We start from the raw sequence: 19,914 nt of genomic DNA on the forward strand, positions 1-19,914 counted from the left end.
TAAAAATCATCCTTGTTCTCTACAGGAATCCTCTGTTACATCCAGACCCAGCAAAGCCACTCCAGCCTCCACAGCTCCACAGGCCACAAAGAGACCTCGTTCTCCCTCACCTGGACCTATATAGAAGAAGTTAAAGCCTGAGGAGACAGGAGTAAAAGAGGCGAAGACCACCTCCCCTGGAAAGGGACCTCTTGTGTAGCAGCGCTCCCCAAAAGAAGGATGGTTGATGATATTTGGGAACTGAATACTTTAAATGGATGTGGCAAAAAGCAGGCCAGAGTCAGTGATGAAAAAACTTTTTTCAACGTTTTTGCAACATTTCCCCTATTTTTATTGTGAATAATTCATGGATATTGATGAAAAAAAATGATATTAACTATTGGGCCCTGGAGCCTGGTATGTGCTCCATTGACTGTCATTCTAGCAGTTCTGTCGCCTGTTGTTAAAGAGCTGACAGTGAAGTGTCGGCTGAGACTGGACCCTGCAGGCTCACTGTCTCTAAGTGGTATTAAGACACCAAAAAGAAGGCTAATATTTATTATTTATTAAAACTTCCATTTAATAATGTGACTAACTACTGCTTTTATTATTGTTAAAATGCATTAAAACCTCAACACTTGTACATTTGATTTGTGACCGGCCCTCCCATCTACAATTCTGCTAAAACATCATCTCCCACAATTCTCTGCGCGACAACGACAGTGACGTCAGAGGATAGCGACGGGTGCGCGTCGAAGATTCAGCTCAACATCTCCTCCACAGGTTGTTTGGTCACTTTGTAAAACCCTTTAACGAGTGTTCAGATGTTATGAGCTTCTGTACGTGGCCATTGGACGTCTCGTCGACTAAACCGCTGCTTTACACCTGGATAAACTTGCTATTAGCACGATTAGCGATTAGCCCGCACGCACAGTAGCACGAGAGCTAGTCACGCTTGTGTTTATTGTTTGACTCGCTTGTTGTTGAGCTGTTTGCTTATAACCGTGATTATATATTGAAGTGTTGGTTGTTGCCTGTGTCCGACCTGGTATCTACCGTTACTCTGTAGTCACTTGCACACATAAGATACCAGGGCTGGACGATATGGCCCAAGTTGTTATCAATTTGAAAATGTAGTTAATATTCTATAGTTGAATGAATGTCAGGTTGTTATTTCGTTTAAGTTTAAAGACTGATTTTACTCATGAGTAAAGGTTTTGGTTTTTATTAAGTATTATATGTCTTATCTTCTTATACATCAAACGATTTTATAAATCTGAGGTGGATCAATAATGTGTTACACCCCCTCACTGTGTTTGTACAATGCATGAGCTTTATATCAATATATGTTTAACCTTTGTGATAATTACTGATTTTATATTACAATATTGGATATTAGCTGATTATTGACCCCATCGGCACTTGTAACACATCAGTTCAGTTTTCGTAAAGGTTATTTCAGATATTACATGTTAAATGGGAAATTTTAGATTTTAGATTTTAGAACTATCTTTTCCAATGTGAATATGATGACACTTTATTCCCTCATAATTTCTCTCAAGTAGAATTTGTGTAGTGTAACATCTAGTACACAGAAATAGTGGACCAGTAATCAGATATCGAATGACCTATCCTTCAGCTCAAGTTGTCCCTTTTGACCAGCATTTATGTTATAGTGCATAATCATATTAATTATCTATAATATTAATAAAGTTTATTTACATAGCACCTTTCAGAAGAAAGTTACAAAGTGTAAACCGTTTGAATTTCAAGCACGCATTCATCAAAAGAAGCCAAACATTAGAAAGGAAAAGATTTTAATAGATTGCATTGTCTGTAACAATAACAAAAAACAACTTTGATTTCTACTTTCCTCTACAGACCTCATGCAACAAAATTGTTCAACTCAAGTGGAGTAAGGATGCACCGACTGTACATCCTGCTTTGGACTCGGTTTCATTGACAGTCCTGTTCAACGTGAGACAATATGCCCTATCACTGTGTGGCCTATGGATGTGGCAAAACTTCAGAAGATGGTGTGACGTTGTTTAAATTCCCCAAGGACCCTGAGGCCTTTCGCAAATGGGAGAAGCAGGTACAACGCACCCGCTCCAAGTGGGTCGCCACACCCAACTCTCACCTCTGCAGCCAGCATTTTGGCAAGGAGTACTTTGAGCCCAGACCTGCCACCGGGGCTCTGAAGCTGAAGCCGGGAGCTGCCCCTACAGTGTTTGTCCGTCCACTCTGTTCCTCCTGCAGTGGAGCTGGGTGTGGTAAATGCCTGCCTGCTATCCAACGCAAAGGCATTACAGCTGAGCCACAGGAGCGCAACATTAGTGTGAGTAGTTATTATTTTTGCGGAGCAGCAAAGGTCACTGCAGACAAAGGGAGAGTTCCTTACTCTTGGGGTTTTTAATATGTGTGATATATATCACTTTCATGCTCGATATAAACCTCTTTGTTTCTCTCTTCACAGGCCGAACACAATGAATTAGCTCCCAGTTGTTCTGACAGGGCTGGTGGAGGAGGTGACAAAGGAGATCTGACAGGAGGAGAGATAAAGAAAGGAGGCCAAAGCAGAGAGGACCGACCAGGTGAGGCGCAAAAAAAGAAGAGAGAACAAAATTTCGTAACACAAAATGTCATTTTTCTGTTGGGTAATTTAATGATCATGTCATGTGAGTCAAAAGGAGTGAAACCCCATCTGTATATTAGAGCTGGTCTGATAGTCCATATCAGCCCAGCTCTAATGGCTGATACCGACTAGGGAATACACAAATATTTTACGGCGATATATTGCTCGATATACAGACTAAAAAAACATTTCCAATGACTTTATTATGTTATCAAATTTGCTATGATAAATAAATGTAATTCAGGCTTAATATAAATAACTGAATATAAATAAATAAAAACAAATAAAAGTCAAATACAAAGAAACATAAATGCACATCTTTTCTGCACTGTTTATTCTGTAAAATAAAAGTTTTCATATTGGCAAACATAAACACTACTGGCCAACTGAAAATCAGTTGGGTTCAGGATATGCTCGAGGAGCTGTTAATTAAGTTAGTTGATCTTTAATACAATATCTGTTTACTTTTACAGTTGTGTGTGAGATGTGTGGCATCCATGGCACCTTTAGCACCTTCTTCTCGAAGAGCAAGCGCTTCTGCAGTATATCCTGCTCACGCTCGTATTCATCAAACTCCAAGAAGTCATCTGTACTGGCACGTCTGAAGGTGAGGAAACGCTGCCCACACAATAAACTGAGCGAGGAACTTGTTTGTTACCATGTTATGTATGTGGCATTTTCTAAAAATAAAAACAGTGTTTGCACAGTTTGACCAGGGAGTTCCTTCACTGAGTCAGGGTGGGGTCACTTGCGGCCACATCTTAAAATTTGTTGAAGGTTTTCAATTGAGCTGTATTAAGTTTGTAAAAGTAAACACAGAAAATTAGGTCTTTAAATGTAACATGTTTTGTTTATGATCACTCTGTCTTGCTTTGATTTATTTTACTCATTGTCTTATTTCACAATGATAATAAACAATGTGTGTGTGTGTGTGTGTGTGTGTGTGTGTGTGTGTGTGTGTGTGTGTGTGTGTGTGTGTGTGTGTGTGTGTGTGTGTGTGTGTGTGTGTGTGTGTGTGTGTGTGTGTGTGTGTGTGTGTGTGTGTGTTGTCACCTGCTGTAAAGACTGGGAATCTATGATTGTATTTATTGTTGTTATATATCAGAGTTTGATCTTTGACAAAAGTTCCATCTTTTTTTGCCATTTTTACTCTTTTAATAATGATTTACAACAATTTCCAGATTTAACTCTGGATCACAGTTATTGTATCTTGACTTACTTAATCCTTCATAGTATAAAGATTCTTTAAAAACAATAGTCTGATGGCTGTTGGCAGTGATTGTTTCCGTTGCTGAGTGGACACAACGATGAGAAAGATGTGACAACTTACAATTTTCTTTATTTTGTTTTTATTTTTGTGCTCCTCTTCAGGGTAGACCCCCCTCCAAAAAAGCTGCTGTGATAAGAAAGGCCCCTCCGACCCCGACACGACTGAATAGTAACTGAACTCACACACACAGACATGCACAACTAGGACTATTTTTCATTTAAAAAAAATATCCCTTATACCTTTTGAAGGTCCTAGATTTATAATAAATTTGCAGTTGTTGGTGGGCACCAGTGGAAGTTAGTCATGAACACACATCAGTTTAATATTTGGTTGGTGTGTATTCAACGTTTCATATTCTTTGTTTTACATTTTTACTAAAGAGTTTCACCTTCCTGGTTTTAGGTTTAGCTTTCTCTAAATTTAACAACAGAAAATGATGATGCACAAGTTTGTGGAACAGCGGCCTCTCAAAGTGGATGTGGTGTGCATTTTCTGTTTCAATGAAGTTATAAAGTTTCTCTCATATTAAATCAAAACTAGACAAACTCAATCCGGCTCAACTATAATGAGGAATATATCTGAACAGGGCCGTGCGCTTTGCAGCCTATATGTGAGTGATATTTTCCCTATGACTTAGGTTTTATTACTTTTTATATTTTCACAATAAAAAACACAAGGAGAAAAGAAACACATGCAATAGATGGATCAACTCCACACACAAACGACAAATTAAAACCCAAAACCCTAGAATCCTTTTTGTCTGACTGAAGTAACATTTGAAATGTTCACTCTACCACTGTCACATGAAGAATCATTGTCCTTGAAGAATAGATTTTCAATTAGTGTCCAATGTGTTAAATTCTGTTAATTCTGACTGGTGATATTTATCAGGAAAAATGTATCTTTTATCTTTAGCTTCGCTTGTATGATTCTTCTCTTTCCACACAGGACCATCAGGTTTCGATTGGGGCACCTACTTGGAGAAGGAAACATCCCTGGCTGCGTCTGTCTCCTGCTTCAGACACGTGAGTCCTGTGCAGAAACTATTTACTCTACTCCCAGATGATAATTGTTCAGGCTTTTGTCTCTAATATTGGTGGAGAATGGTGGTTTACGTTCTGTAAAATCTATACTCAAACCCATAACATGTTGCATGAATGACATTATTTCGATCTAAGTATTGAATGTAGTTCCAATATTTATAATTATTTTAGGCAGGGCAATTTAATATATATATCACCTTTCATACACAGAGGCAGATTCAGGGACATTAGGAAAAAATGGCTGTAATTTTTAAATGGTTAATGCCTTATTTCAGTTTGAGTTAAATTAAAATGGCATAAAAATTGCAACTGTCCCAAAAGTTATGGAAATACGTATGGACCTGAATGTACATTATACCAGATACTGATCTACTAGAAAAGGTATTGTAGGCTTCTGGCTTTGAGCAGCTAATTTTTATTTTCGATATATTTAAACAAATAATAATTATTAGTTTTCTCCTAAATACCTGATTTATTTGTATTAAATCCACTGCACTTCTAAAAAAGTTGATTAAACATAAGAAATAAGTTGTTAGTGTTGCTGAGAATACAATTCCTGTAAAATAGTGAATGAGCAAGGTGTAAAACGGTGATGATCTGTGATGAAATATCCGCCCGTCCGCTCGGCAGGTTCCACTCTGTGCCCAGTGGGACGATGTCATCTTAGGGATGAAGGTGGAAGTCCTGAACACCAACGCTGTCCTGCCCAGTAAAGTCTACTGGATCGCTACTGTTATCCAGATTGCAGGTGTGTACAACTGTCTGTCAGTTATTTAAACAGGCCATCACACAATTCAACCGTTGGTTTCTTTAAAATAATACATTTATTTTCTTATTCTCTATAATGGTATGCATAATAGCACTCCTCCTCTTCCTCCCCTCCAGGATACAAAGCTCTGTTGAGATATGAAGGCTTTGAGCACGACAGCAGCCACGATTTCTGGTGCAGCCTCGTTTCAGGAGAGCTGAAGCCAATTGGATGGTGCGCCATGACGAGCAAGCTGCTGGTGCCACCTCAAGGTGAGGATTCACTCAAATCTGACCTGCACTGTCATATGAACACAGAACTTAGCGTGCTGCTTGGACCAACACTTAACGGGGACCTTTTTAGCATTTTCTTATTTTCAGCGGTAAAGATAATATTACAATGCTGGATTGTCAAAGTAAATGTGGTCAGAGTTGCCAAAAAATGGCTAAATGCATGTTAGAGTAATCTCTGTATGCCACAGGGAGCAGGGCTTTTCTATGAACGCCTGGTTTCAAAAATAAATTTCTGAGGTCAGATTGCCTTGAACTTCCATACACACAGTGGGCTGTTAGGGATTACTGTGCAACAGCGCCCTCTGCAGCCACATGTGGTAATCAATTCTGTTGAACTCCATGCCCAAGCCATTAAGTGGTTTTCATGAAGAGAAAAAATAAAGCCTGCGTAGTCCCTCTCTCTGAACTGAAACACAACTGAACAGTGGGTATTACTCTGTTTAGAATTCTTCCTATTTAGAAGCCAAGGCAATTTTATTTATATAGCACCTTCCATACACAGAGGTAGATTCAAGGTGCTGTACAGGGACATTAAAAAACAATACAGAGACAAATAAACAGAAAACGAAGCACAGATTAAAACCATCAGCAATCACAAAAGATTAAACATAGTTTAAAAGAGATAAAGCAAAGATTAAGAGTTAAAAGAAAAGTATAAATATGTATCAAAAATGTAAATAAATAAGTTGAAAAGGAAAGATAATATTCTTTTAAAAAGTAAAATAGATTGAACTGCGTAGTATAATAAAATAAAACTGGATAAAATACAATGATATGACCTCGCTGAATATTGGAGATAAATGCTGGTTTTGAATGACTTCTTTTTAAGTCTTAGTCTTTTTAAACTGATCCACAGTTCAGTATTACTCTTGAACTTGTTGGGACAGATTCTGGCTATTTAGGCTGTGACTATCAGGCAGTAACACACTTCTCACAGGAGATTGGACACACTCACCAAAGTTGCACAGAGCAAGAAGAGAGGTTCATGGTGAGCTGTGGGAATGAAACAGGAAAAGTCAAGTCAGTCCATCAAACTGGATTTGAATCTGCTATTAAATAGTGTTGCTTTAAATAACAACGGACAGGAGAAGTTTTTAATAATTAGTTGTTAAAATGTGTCGCCACTGGCCTACATCAAATATATTAACAATAAAAAATGTTCTCATTTGACAAATTGTGTGTGTCCATAGGTGTGAAGCAGAACATTTCAGACTGGAAAGAATATCTGATGAAAAAGCTGGTGGGCGCCAACACTTTACCTGTTGATTTCTTCGCAAAGGTAAAACCATTTACATTCTGATTCTGTTTCTGTTGTTATATATGTAAAGAGTGTAGACTTCATTGAAAACACTATCCCCATCTCGGTCCTGTTATCACTCTTCTTACGACCTTCTCCCAGCTGTCGGAGAGCATGAAGTCCTCTTTTAAGTTAGGCATGGGTGTGGAGGTGGTGGACCCCAAACACGTGAGCCGAACCCGCGTGGCCGCCATAGACTCCATAATCGGTGGCCGTCTGCGGTTGGTGTACGCGGACCAAAGTGACGCCCCCGCCAATGTCGTTGCTGATTTCTGGTGCCACATGTGGAGTCCCCTCCTGCACCCGATAGGCTGGTCCAGCAAAATGGGTCATGAAATGAAATCACGTAAGTCAAGGATTATCAAGACATTCAGACGGAAAACTGGCAGGAAAATGTCTCACATACAGCCCCTCCAGAAACTTTCAGGAAAATGTCCGGACTTTAGTGCACGTCTGAAAACAGTTTTAGAAATACAATAAAACAATTAACACAAGAGACACACGCTAATAATTGAAAGAATTAAGTTAAATATAATATATAGTCTTTCCTTCTTTTTTATAGCAAGTGCTGGTGGTGGTTTAAGGCATAACTCTGACTACACATTCCTGCTCTTTAAAAAGGTAAGAAAAATCTTGTTAAAGGCATTTGTCAACTGTGATCATAGTCACAGCTCAATATTTGATGACGGATTGAAATTAGAATGTACTGAGAGCGGATACCTTGCTCATTGGCCACTTTATCTGCATATTGAATTATTATTATATATTTTTTTTTCTATTTTATTGCCTATTCTATTTTTACACTTTCATGTGCTCCCTTGTTCAGCTTGTTTTGACTATGCCGTTGTATCAAGTGAATCTCCCTGGCATGGGATCAATAACGTTTATCTTATCAGATAAATATACCATAGTTGAATGGAATATCCTACTCTATAGTTACTGAATGTATCACGCCCTCCCACACACAAAATCCAGAGTATTATCTGGATCGGGATGTAAAAAGATATGGACACGCTACACATGCCTGATTATTATAATTTTTTTGCTAATAGAAACCTGGATCCGTCCACTCTATCGAATCTGCTGCAAAGTTAATGTGTTCTTCCCATACCACACCCTGAGCCTTTGTTCAGTAGCTTCTGCATTATCTTGCTAACAGACAGACAAACCTAACAACAACACAACTTCTGTGGTGGACCAAATTGGTGATAGTGAATTCTTCTGGGATAATCTGCACTTGCTACCTCTGCAGGCTTTGTATTGTTACTTCATGTTGACCACTGTATGATCTGCAGCCCAGGATCGTCTACATGGAGGGAAGTTTCTTTGAAGAAGGAATGAAGCTGGAGGCCATTGATCCTCTGAATCTGGGAAACATCTGTGTGAGCACTGTGCGCAAGGCAAGACAACTTTCTGGTTCCCCTTGAACAGTTATGGATTAAATTGCGTTGCCACCAGAGTAAAAATATGAACTCCTACACTGTTGTCTCTTCATTTTGTATGTCTGTTTCCTCTGTGTCTCTAACTCGGCCCTCCTTGACTTCTCCAGGTGCTGTTAGATGGTTACCTGATGGTTGGTATTGATGGCGCCTTATCTGACAACAGCTCTGACTGGTTTTGTTACCACGCGTCCTCTCATGCTATCATGCCTGTAGACTTCTGTAATAAGAACAACATCCCTCTCACCGTGCCTCAAGGTAAATATATACACCCCCATGTGATGCATATCCACACGCTGCTTCCTGCAGTAATGGAGCTCACACTTTGTCTTTGCAACATGTGTACTGGGCTCTGCTGGTGTTGGTTTGTGCTCATGAAAGATGTCTTTGTTTCCTGTCAGGTTACGACTCTCAGACATTCACCTGGGAAAAATACCTGAAAGAGACCAACGCTAAAGCTGCACCGGCACAACTGTTAAATGCTGTAAGACAGGAAGTCCGAACCTAGTGCATCATTTGAAATTGTGCTCTCTGTTTTGTGACACCAAAAGTTTTTTTGCCATATGCCATTATTGATAAAAGTATACACCCAAATACGTAAGGTGCAATCTTTCTATAAGTTCAAACATGCAGTTTCTTTTATCAGGACTATCCAGGTCACGGTTTCCATGCCAACATGAAGCTGGAGGCAGTGGACCTGATGGAGCCACGCCTGGTGTGTGTGGCCACCGTCAAGCACTGTGTGGGTCGCCTGCTGCTCATGCATTTTGACGGTTGGGAGGATGAATTCGACCAGTGGGTCGACCACCAGTCCCCAGACATCTATCCTGTGGGCTGGTGCGAGCTCATGGGCTACCAGCTTCAGCCGCCTCCTGGACTCGGTAACTATCTTATATTTATAGTAAAGCCCTTAGTGCTTCAATATGTAGAGTGAGTGTCAGGGCAGTCAGCTGGGTTAATCCGCCTAAGTCCAGACTGTATATAAAGATGGATGACACGCCAATACACAAGCTGGACTAAGACAGTCTTAGCTGACAATCACTAAGTTTCACCCTGTTTTTATAGCATAAAATATCAAATCAAATCCAATACTGGAAAAGTAAGTTTAGTTTATTCTGTCCCATCAAATAACATGAAGGAGACTGGATTTATAACCTATATTGCAGTCTGCCACCGGGTGGCGATCAAGGTGCTTTGTTGGGCCGCAGTCATGTCGTCCATCTTTATTTACAGTCCGTGCCTAAGCCAGTCTATTCTGATGGAGGTGTTTACATTTTCATGTTGTTTGAACTTCAATTCAGTTGCTAAACTTGTAAAGTCAGCTAATAAATAAAGTAAAACAAGGCAGGATGCTTATCAGTGCTGTACAGCAGAGGTGTTTGTTACATATATAAAAGTGATGGGTGTTTTATTCTTTTTTCCAGTTGATTTAATCACAAACGAGGTGGTACGGAACAAGAAATGCAAGCACTTTTATTACGGGAAGAAGAGTACGTTCTGATTCAGAAATGAACAGTGTTTTCTCTCATATGAAGAAATATGAGAAACCGCTCCTTCACCTCCACATTTTTCTTACTAAAGGAAAGAGGTATGGAAGGAAGAGGCTCTCTGATGAACATGCTGAAGATGATGTTGCTCAGCAGGCTGAGGTCGGCGGCAGTAAGAGTCCTTCAGGGCTGTTAGACCTCAGTCTTCCCCCTAAAATGCCTCTCATCCAGCCCAAGACTGAGCCAGAGGAGCAGGAGAGTAAGTGGACAAACCCATGAACATGCTCTTCAATTTTCCCATTTTTCATGACACAATTTTGGTTACGGCCTGACTTAATTCTGTCTTTAGTCTTTGCAGTGCAGGTGAAAGTGGAGGAGGTGGAAATGGAGATACCTACTGATCCTCCAGGCAGAACTCGACAAGTCAAACATGAGGAGGGAAGGCAACCAAGTACGTCACGACAACATGACACGCCTGCAAAGAACCGCTTGGAAAACAAAGCACATGTAATGACAGAGAAAAATAAAGCTGCAAAAGATGGACTTGAAGAGCCAGGATCAACAGAAGTGAGCTTCACTGGTGAAAGCAACATGGTGCAGAGTGATAGAGAAAGACAAATACTAGACCAATAGGAGCGGAGCCAAGAGAACGACCGACCCATGGATGAAGTATTGGAGAGCAGCACGGAGCGGTTGAGGCTTGAGGAATGGAGAGATGAGGAGTTTGTAGAAAAGATGGAGACACAAAGACGACCCTAGTGATGGAGTACAATGAAGACTACGTGGCAGTGAAAAGACCAAGAGGAGACTAGGGCGATAAAACATCAATATTTATCGCAATATTACAAAGTCCAATAAATAACGCTATCAGGCTTATGCATTGTGGAAACAGTGTGGAGGTAGAACACACTATTGATCTACCTCATATAGAGTAAAAGTTTTTGCTGTTTATCAGGTTTTTGCTCAAAGAGTTTAAAAACAAAACCTTTACGCAGGAGAGAAAAAAATCACTCTGTAAACTTGAACGAAATAATTGGGACATTATGATATTGTGATAATTATATTGACTGATGTGAAAAAAATCTTCTTGAATAAGTTTTTGGCCATATCGCCCGACCCTCGAGGAAACAGACTGTGATGTTTACAGAGCAAAATGTACGTTAGTAGCGAGAGCTCGTGGTTAGTGAGGAGATCTTTGTACTAGTTGATCTGGCGACACCTACTGGTGGTCGCCACTACTACAGGTCCCAGAATTCCCGGGGGCAGCAACTTATTGAGCTGCTGCTTTATCAGAGATAGAACTAGAGCAACAGGTCTGTTTACTGCACAACCATACAAACCCACGCAGTTTTTTTATAAAATGGTTAATGATTGCAACCAATATCAGATTTCAACAGTGGAGCATAGACCTCAAAATGACTGCATCCTGTATATAAGTACCATCCTAATCAGTTTGAATCTACCTTGCTTTCTCCATGTTGGTTCCACTAAACACAGATGCCATGTGTTTCTCATGGTTTGATGAATTATGACTAAAATCTATATTTCATCGTTTTGGGTTGTAAGACATTTGTTTTGCCTTATTTTTTTCAGTTTGTAAATATGCAATGTATGATTTAAAAAAATTGTACTCCATTCAATGATTTGACTTTTTCTTTAATGATCTTTACAACTGCGACTTGAGGATTTGTTGTCGTGGTTAAGGATAACGAGCAATGAGCCATAAAGTGTATTTGATTTTAATCATGGAAAAGCAGCGTGCTAACATCTGTGCAAACGGCCTTCACTTTGTTTACTTCCTGCTAAAACTTCCAACCAAGCTACTGATGACCTGAAATCCTTTGGTCAAAACCACATGACCTTAACTGTGGATGTGGATCTATTGTTTGAAGCATGGCAGTGCTGACAGAGCATGTGTGCTCACTCAAGGTTTCCTGGCTAAAAAAAAACACTTCTTAACCCCTTTACAACACTGTATTGATTAGACAGCAAAAAATACTGTACAAGTTTTATGCATACTGACTGATGGGAGGTGTCATAGCTGGTACAGTTTTTTAAGTGAGTTCAATCCAATGTTTACCCTCGCAACCTTTTGACTGGTCAGTTATTTGAAGCTGTGGTCTCAGAAGAATAAGAACCGAAGCCAGGCAAAAGTCGAAGGTTGTGGGTTCAAGCCACGCTCTTGGTTTTCTTGGCTGCTGCTTGTTTGGTGTTCGGAGTCTTGTGAAGTTTGGGTTTGGCTTTGAGCATCTTGACGTGCCTGAGGCCAGTGAGGTGCATTGGCTTGGGTTTGGTTGCCTTGGGTGCCTTAGCGGGCTTTAGGGTGACTGTAGGCGTGGAGGGAAGGCTCTCTCCACCGGGGCAGGCTTTGAAGGCATGGACATCCTTGACCCTGCGACCCCTCAGCTCAGGGGGGTTGCTACAGGTGGCTCGTACCTTCAGGTTTACTTTCTCAATCCACCTAGATGAAGAGGAAGGGTGAAATTATATCAGAAATGTCCAGACACAAGGTGGGGGGCCTCACACATGGCCACAGAGCTCACGGTTTGACTTCCATCATTTCAAACCCTTCTCTTGCTTCACGTTTCCAAAAGAAGGTTATTAAAGAAAAACATCTGGCACTCACTAGAACAGATTGGTAATTTGTGTTGACAATAGCACTTTTTACGTTGTTGGATTATTGGGTATAATGTGTAATTAGCAAGCCTTAAAACTAAAATATTAAGAACTGTGCAAGATGATAATTATTGTAGATGCAAAACATGCTTTGCCTTTTAAGGAGCTGCATACACACCTATGGTAAAATGTTCAGGCTTTCGAAACTCCTGCTGGTCAAACCCAAATCATTTGCACGTATTCTCAGTGTTCTATAGTTGTCTTACAAGCGTAGTGGCAGCAGAGGGCAGTCACACATCAGAGGATTGCCCGCCAGGTTGATGACCTCCAAAGACGTGAGAGGGTGGAGGTCAGGCACCTCCTCCAGCTGGTTTCCCTCCAGGAAGAGGCTTCTCAACCCAGGACCCAGGCCTGTCAGGGAGTTCTGCGACATCTGGAGAGTCACAGTGATTCCGTCAGAAATTAGAAATAGACAAAAGGGTTTCAGGACGTCTGGAAAAAGAACCCAGAAGTAACAATTAGCTAACGGCTACCCACCTTCTCGAGCCCCATGTTATCCAGATACAGCTCCTTCAGTGACCTCTCCAGAGGACGAAAAGTGTTTGGACCCACCCAGCGGATTGAATTCCCAGACAGCCTCAGGTCTCTGAGGTTCCCCGTCTTGCTCAGAGCTTCGGTGGGTACCTCCTTCAGCTTGTTTCCTCCCAGGTGGAGAGTATCAAGGTCGCTGGCCTGGTCCAAAGCCCTGGGCGAGATGTGATCAATTGCATTCCCAGTGAGGTAGAGAGCTCTGAGACCCTCTGCACCAGTCAAGATGCCTGACTCCAGCTTGGTGACAGCGTTGTTCTCCAAGTGAAGTGCGAGCAGGCTGGGCACCAGTTTGAAGGCTCCTTTGGGGAAACTGGTGAAGCGGTTTTTCTCCAGGTGAAGGTAAGTCAGTTGGGGGAGACCTGTTGATTTAGACAACAGGAAGTCAAAGTGAGCATTAACACACATACAAGTTGTAATAATGTGACAGAGGAGTGTTCTGTGAGACCTTTAAAGGCATCAGGGCTGAGAGAAGTAAGGTCATTCTCTGACAGGTACAAGTAGATCAGTCCCTTCATCCCACTGAAAGCGCCGCTTTCCACATCCACGATCTTGCAGCGCTGCAGATGCAGGGACACAACCAGGGCGACACCGGGGAAACTGTTGCTAGGGATGTAGTGGAAGTGGTTGCCACGCAGGTCGAGGAGGCGCGTGTTGGGAGAGAAACCCCGGGGAACTTTGGTGTGACTGCGATTTTCACATGAAGAATGGTGCGTCTCAGCCTGAAAACATGGCGGTAACGGGAATGTAGAGGACAGAAGGGGACAAAGCTTGTCATTTGATTTCAGTGCTCAATTGTCTTTAATCTCAGACGATACATCAGCTCCCCAAAAGTGAAGCCAAAGCAAACTAAAAAGTGGACGGAGCTAATATAAGCTCTGTGCCTGCTGGTTTTAGCCTTGACTTTAGTAAAAAAGACTTGAGTGTGGATACCCGGCCTGGGCCTGTCTAAGTTTGGATATAGATTTTGAAATGATATTCAGGTTTGGGTCCACTCCGCCACATGGTTGGGCTGATTTGTTTACACTGCACATGCCTTTAATCAGGGAAAACAAGTAATAATCACGCATGTTACATTACATTAACTGTATCGGGTTCAGGTCAGGTTTGGACCGAAAAACAAAGTGTCTGTCTAGTTTTGGAAAGAAAAATACGGGCTGAGCCACACTCTAGTACAGACAGGAGAGAGGTATTGATCTTCTAATGTCAGCAAGAAAGCAAAAACATTTCCCAAAAAGTTTAACAATTGTTCCCCTAACATTTTGTTTTGTCGTGAATTTCTCAAATCAAATCTTCATATTTGCCCACTCACCTCACAGACACAGTTGGCAGGACACTTGACTTTGTTCTGTGGCCTTTCAGTGGGTGGTGGTGTGATCCTGGTTGCCTCCTCGAACTCGGCCTTCAGCATGGCCTCCTGACTCTGGCATCGCAGCTCTTGAGGGTAGACAGCTTCCAAGTTTTCTCCAGAGAAATGGGCTGGTCCCCCACATGTGCCCATCAACTTCACCTTGCCACGGATCGCCCACTCCCTGTAGTGAAGTGAAACCAAAAGTCAGAGCGGGGATTTGTGCCACATAAATGACGGAAAGCTGTCGGTTAACGGTCTGCTGTACCTGAGCGGACGCAGGTAGCAGTTGCAATAAATGGGGTTCCCAGCCAGGTTGAGGCGTGCCAGCTTCGGGGAACCTTCAGAGAATGGCTGGATGACACGCAGCTGGTTGTAGCTGATGTCCAGGTGGGTGAGGCTGGGCGATTTCAAAATAGCTGTGTTGGCCATGTCCTGCAGGGACATGTGGTCAAGGAACAATTGGGCAAGCTTGGCCATGGACACTGCCTCTTCCCCGAGGTACGTCATAGGGTTATAGCTCAGATCCAGACGAGTCACCCCTGGAAGTCTGGATAGCAAAAGGGAGAATTGTGGAAAATAGTTTTAACATTTTCTCTTAAGTTTTTATTGAAAAAAAAAAGAATAGACCTGTTGATCATGGGCTCTCCTTCCCAAACAGCAGACAACTGTGAGATGAGCTTCAGTTCTCAGCCAAACCAGTTGCATAGTGATTATGATGACTGTCTGTTGGTCAGTGTGTGCAGTCAGTCAGTACACCGCTCTAGTCCAGACTTAAATATCCTGACAACTATTGGATGGATTGCCGTGAATAAATCATGGCCCCTAGAGGATGACTACTACTGACTTTCCCTCTAGTGCCACCAGAAGGTTATTTTTGTGGTTTTGAGGCAAATATCAATATTTCTATGATGGATTATGATTAAATTTGCCACAGACATTAATGTTTCCTTCACATCATAATGAGATTTCTGCTCTATGGCTGAGAATAGACACCACTAAAACTCAAGCGGTGGAGATCAGATCTCAAACGTGTCCTCATTGGGTCTTGGATCTGTTCACTTCTGTACTTAGAGCTGTCCGCTTGTGATCAGATCTCTCAGGTCGGACCTTAGGACCAAGTCTGAACGGGGCAGCTTACCAAGTGGCCTACCTAGTCATGGTCTCAGAGGGAAAGAACTGCAGCTCGTTGTGGTCCAGACTGAGACGGGTGAGTGTGAACAGACCAGCGAAGGCCTCAGTGTCCAGGTAGTTCAGCGAGTTGTGACTGAGACGCATCCATTTGATGTTCTGCAAGCCCTGGAAGGAGAAGAGGTTGGCTATTTATTCAATGTCCCAAAAACAAGACATTCAAATGTTGCATACGTCTTGTGAATGTTCCTGTGCATGCACCTGGAACGCCATGTTGGGGATGTAGACCAGCTGATTGTGCGTAAGGGAGAGCAGGTTGAGGAATCCCAGCTGAGAGAAAGCTCCAGGCTGGATCTCTTCCACGCGGTTACGGTCGATCATAAGCTGCTTCAGCGATGACAGACCATCAAACGACTCCTGGTCTCATGAAACCAAACAGACAGGAGAAATGTTTTTATCTTGATCCAGTCAAAGAATGTTAGCAAGTGGCGATGAAACAAAGGATGGTTGTGAGTACAGCAGCTGGCGTGATGCTGACATGAGTCTTTTTTTTGGGAGATATAGTATAATTTGCATTTGGGTGACCACCTGGTAGAGGATCTCAATATTGTTGTTGGCCAGGTTGAGGAAAACCAAGCGACCGAGGCCGCGGAAAGCCCCCTCCTTCACCGTGCGGATGTTACAGCGCTGCAGCGACAGGTGCGTCAGGTAGGGCGTGTGTTTGAAAGCCCCAGTTGGAAGTTCCTGGATATCGTTGCCTCGGAGATCTAACTTGACTGTGATCTACATAGAAAAGGGAGATTACATAATAAACGGAATAAGATGGAAACTAAAGATACTGTAGAAATTGCTGAGTGTGTGTGTGAGAAAAGAAACCTCATCAGCATTAGGAGGAACTTGGGTCAGGTTCCTGTTGATGCAGGTCACAGTGAGTTGGATCTGGTCACACACACACTGCTGTGGACATTTAGCTGTGTGTACATCAGGGACGCAGAGGAGCAGCAGGCAGAGCAGTGGGACCCAAAGGGTGTCAGGACAGAGATGGGAGTGCATCTGGGAGGGGAAACAACAGCCGTGACTTCATTCAGACGACTTCACGTGGTGGCCATTCATAGTTGATACTCTCCAAGGAGGCTCGGTGACACAGTAGATACAAATGTGGATTTTTACAAACAAGTGGCTGTTTCTGATTTGATTTAGTTAAACAAATAGATGTACTGCTTACTTATTGGTTGGTGGGTTCGTTGGTTGGTTGGTCAGCAGGATTGTGCAAAAACTACTTGACGGATTTTGACAAAACTTTGTGAAATGTTGGGCCAAGAAGGAACTAATTGAATTTGCAGATCCAGACAAAGGGGTGGATCCAGAAAATCATCACTCTCTTTGATATTGCGAGTTAGGGCCCTTGGCAGTGTATCCATCCATCCACTGTTTCAGCATCAAACGCCAGTTTCTAACTTCCCTAATGGTTAGTTACCTTCACCAAGAAGGTTATTTTTCACCCCTGTCCGTTTGTTGCTTGGTTTGTTTGTAAACAAGATTACACAAAAAACTACAGGACAGATTACTGTGATACAAAACAAGCCTGTGATGATGAAAGCTAAATGATGCCCAGGATATGACAGGGTCTAGCCTCATCTAACCTCTGTCAGAGAAAGGTGTGAATAGTTTCACATTTCCTTACTAAATGTCTGTTTGACTGAGAATATCTCCATCCTTCTGTATTTCTGGGGATTAGTGTGATTTTGGTCGGACTGAGCTGCTCTAGTCTTCACTGGAATGCCTTAAAACCACATTCCCATGTCGGATCAACAGTCTTGATCCACAGGAATGGACATGAAAAGCTTCACAGCTCCACACTCTGAAATTTCTCAAAATGTTGACTGGACAAAACCTGCTGCGATAAATCCTGTCAGAGACCAGTGGCTGCAGGAATCGGCATCGAAACCTCTGTTGAATTTCAGTCATTCATTCATGTGCATTGAAAGTCAGCTGTAAGGTAGAAAACAAGCTGATGTGCGCTAGTGTATGTTAACCCTTGATATTTTAGCAGCATGCCAGTTTTTTTGTTCCCCTGGGCAGAAAAGGGGGCCAAGAAACTAGAGACGGAGGAATTTCCTTGGGCCAGACTGTTTGTGTGCGTCCCCCCCCGGGGATCAACAGTGCAGGCCCGCAGAGGAGCTGCCGCGCCGGCCGCACAAAGACACACAGTGTCTTTCCCTGCCGGTGTTGTGCCAGAATGAGTTTCCTCTGAAACAAAATGCTTGTCCTCTAGCCAGGGACGGTGAGGGGACTGCTCCCTGAGAGCTTGTAGCAGAAATCACATCCAAAAACGTTAGGCAGGTTTAATGTATTGTGTTCATCTAATATTGTCCTGTGCGTAAAAAGAGATGATTCAAGTTGAGGGAATGACAAAAACCTGCAATGCCGTCTACTTTGGACAACCACCAACCTTTTATGTGTTCAATTTCCACTCTTAATGACCACCAGAACATGTCCAGTCGTCAGTGTGATAAGGATAAGACATCTAATATATGATCTGTCTTTAGATGGTCAAATAAAACAAAGGAGCATCTACACGAGTGGATAATTGAGCACATTGCTATTCACCTTTGATCACAAGTGTTTAAGTTATCTGATACCCTGACGATCACACATGTTGAATTTTAGCTTTCTGAAATCATATCCGAGCATTTACACCGTGTACCAGGGAGAGATTTTTGCGCACAGACTCACCATGGTTGCGCCGTGGCTCCGTCCAGCTGCAGCTCGCTCACTGGCCGCTGACTCTCTCACGGTCTGTGCTCCCTCCGCAGCTCTTCCCCCCCGTTCGTCCCCCCCATCCAAAACAAACTCGGCTTATCCCTTCATTCACTGACAAGATCCCCACCCACCCACACACCTCCAGCTCCCACCTCTGGAGTGTGCACACTGTTGAAGGAAGAGTTCCTATACAATTTAAAGTTATTTTTGCTCTTTCACCTCAATGTTAAATTGCTGAAAATTCCATGTCCAATATTGATTATGTTTCTGAGCACAAGTCACATTAGTTCAGTTTCCTTGAGAAATCTCACTGTGAAACCCCTTATATCTCGAAATTATATAATACGAGCATGACGGTAGAGCCAATTCCTCTGCCAAGGGGCAACAGTCCCGTTATGAAGCCACATTTAAATTCACTGAATTATTAATCAGCGAGAATGTTGAAAAGTTTTGCAATGTTGGAGAAAGTGAAAAATTCTACATCTGTCACCTGATCCAGATTCACATTAATATTGAATGAATTATTTCCTGACTGATGCCACATTCTTCCACCAAGTTCGTGGTAAAACATCCGGTAGTTTTAATGCTAAATAACAGACAAACAAAACAAAAACATCACCTCCTTAGCAGAGGTAATGTTAAAATAGCAGTCCCAGGTGTATATGCATGTATATATCCAAACATGGACAAGGAGTCAGGCTGGTTAGATTTGTTATATTTAAGACAGAGCATTTAATGTAACAGCATAGCAGGTCAACAGAATATAAATCCACACAGTCTAATGTTATTCAGACGATTATCTAAATGCCATTAAAGTGTATTACATTCTCCTCCTACTTCCCTTAAATGCTCCCATAACATCATTAAGACATAAACAGCTATACGAGGTAAGACAACTCAGTGTGTGCAGCAAAGTTACATAAGAGCACATTTTTGCAATAAGTAAAAACTGGTCCCCTGAGCTCTTCAGTGTTACGACTGTGCTCAGTGCAGGGCGATACACACGCACACACACACACACACTGTGTGTTCAGGTTCACGGGCGAGTATGTGGTGCTGCCCATTCCTCATTACAGTCTGATGCACACATCACAGTGCTCGGACTGGACTGGACCTTGTGAGCAGCAGAGTGGTGGTTGTGATTGGACAGAGCTTCCGAAAAGTTCTTCTTTCACTTCACCATGGAATGTTTCAAATAAGCAACGTAAAAAAAAAAGACAAACAAAATAGTGTGAAAAGCAGCGCATCACTAAAACAAACAGCAAAGTCAGCTGTTT

The 19,914-nt window shown here is 42.1% G+C and overlaps 2 protein-coding genes across 3 annotated transcripts; one reads left to right on the forward strand and one right to left on the reverse strand.

Annotated features, from left to right (window-relative positions):
• The first annotated feature begins 557 nt into the window (after positions 1 to 557).
• l3mbtl2 (L3MBTL histone methyl-lysine binding protein 2) lies at positions 558 to 11,816 on the forward strand. Of its 2 annotated transcripts, XM_034571147.1 has the most exons (20): positions 558 to 762; positions 1,861 to 2,317; positions 2,456 to 2,573; positions 3,088 to 3,221; positions 3,986 to 4,052; positions 4,833 to 4,909; positions 5,558 to 5,675; positions 5,813 to 5,947; positions 7,159 to 7,247; positions 7,368 to 7,611; positions 7,828 to 7,886; positions 8,561 to 8,665; positions 8,815 to 8,962; positions 9,106 to 9,188; positions 9,351 to 9,585; positions 10,129 to 10,194; positions 10,286 to 10,450; positions 10,541 to 10,732; positions 10,789 to 10,833; positions 10,883 to 11,816. In XM_034571147.1, exons 2-19 carry the CDS (start codon positions 1,967 to 1,969, stop codon positions 10,794 to 10,796), a joined length of 2,394 nt encoding a protein of 797 aa, XP_034427038.1. In that variant the 5' UTR covers positions 558 to 762; positions 1,861 to 1,966; the 3' UTR covers positions 10,797 to 10,833; positions 10,883 to 11,816. The 2 variants fall into 2 exon arrangements, with proteins under 2 accessions (XP_034427038.1, XP_034427037.1); XM_034571146.1 differs by having other exon boundaries at positions 559 to 762; positions 10,541 to 10,827; positions 10,877 to 11,816.
• Positions 11,817 to 12,141: 325 nt separating this feature from the next.
• Positions 12,142 to 18,663, reverse strand: chadlb (chondroadherin-like b). The gene is made up of 11 exons (XM_034571149.1): positions 18,611 to 18,663; positions 16,751 to 16,927; positions 16,463 to 16,657; positions 16,136 to 16,291; positions 15,897 to 16,042; positions 15,012 to 15,293; positions 14,708 to 14,927; positions 13,844 to 14,117; positions 13,345 to 13,757; positions 13,074 to 13,240; positions 12,142 to 12,652 (listed from the first exon to the last, which is right to left on the reverse strand). The coding sequence occupies exons 1-11, from the start codon at positions 18,611 to 18,613 to the stop codon at positions 12,361 to 12,363; spliced, it is 2,325 nt and encodes a 774-aa protein (XP_034427040.1). The 5' UTR covers positions 18,614 to 18,663; the 3' UTR covers positions 12,142 to 12,360.
• Between the last annotated feature and the right edge of the window lie 1,251 nt (positions 18,664 to 19,914).

The sequence above is a fragment of the Hippoglossus hippoglossus genome, chromosome 19, assembly GCF_009819705.1.
Source record: "Hippoglossus hippoglossus isolate fHipHip1 chromosome 19, fHipHip1.pri, whole genome shotgun sequence".
NCBI lineage: Eukaryota > Metazoa > Chordata > Actinopteri > Pleuronectiformes > Pleuronectidae > Hippoglossus > Hippoglossus hippoglossus.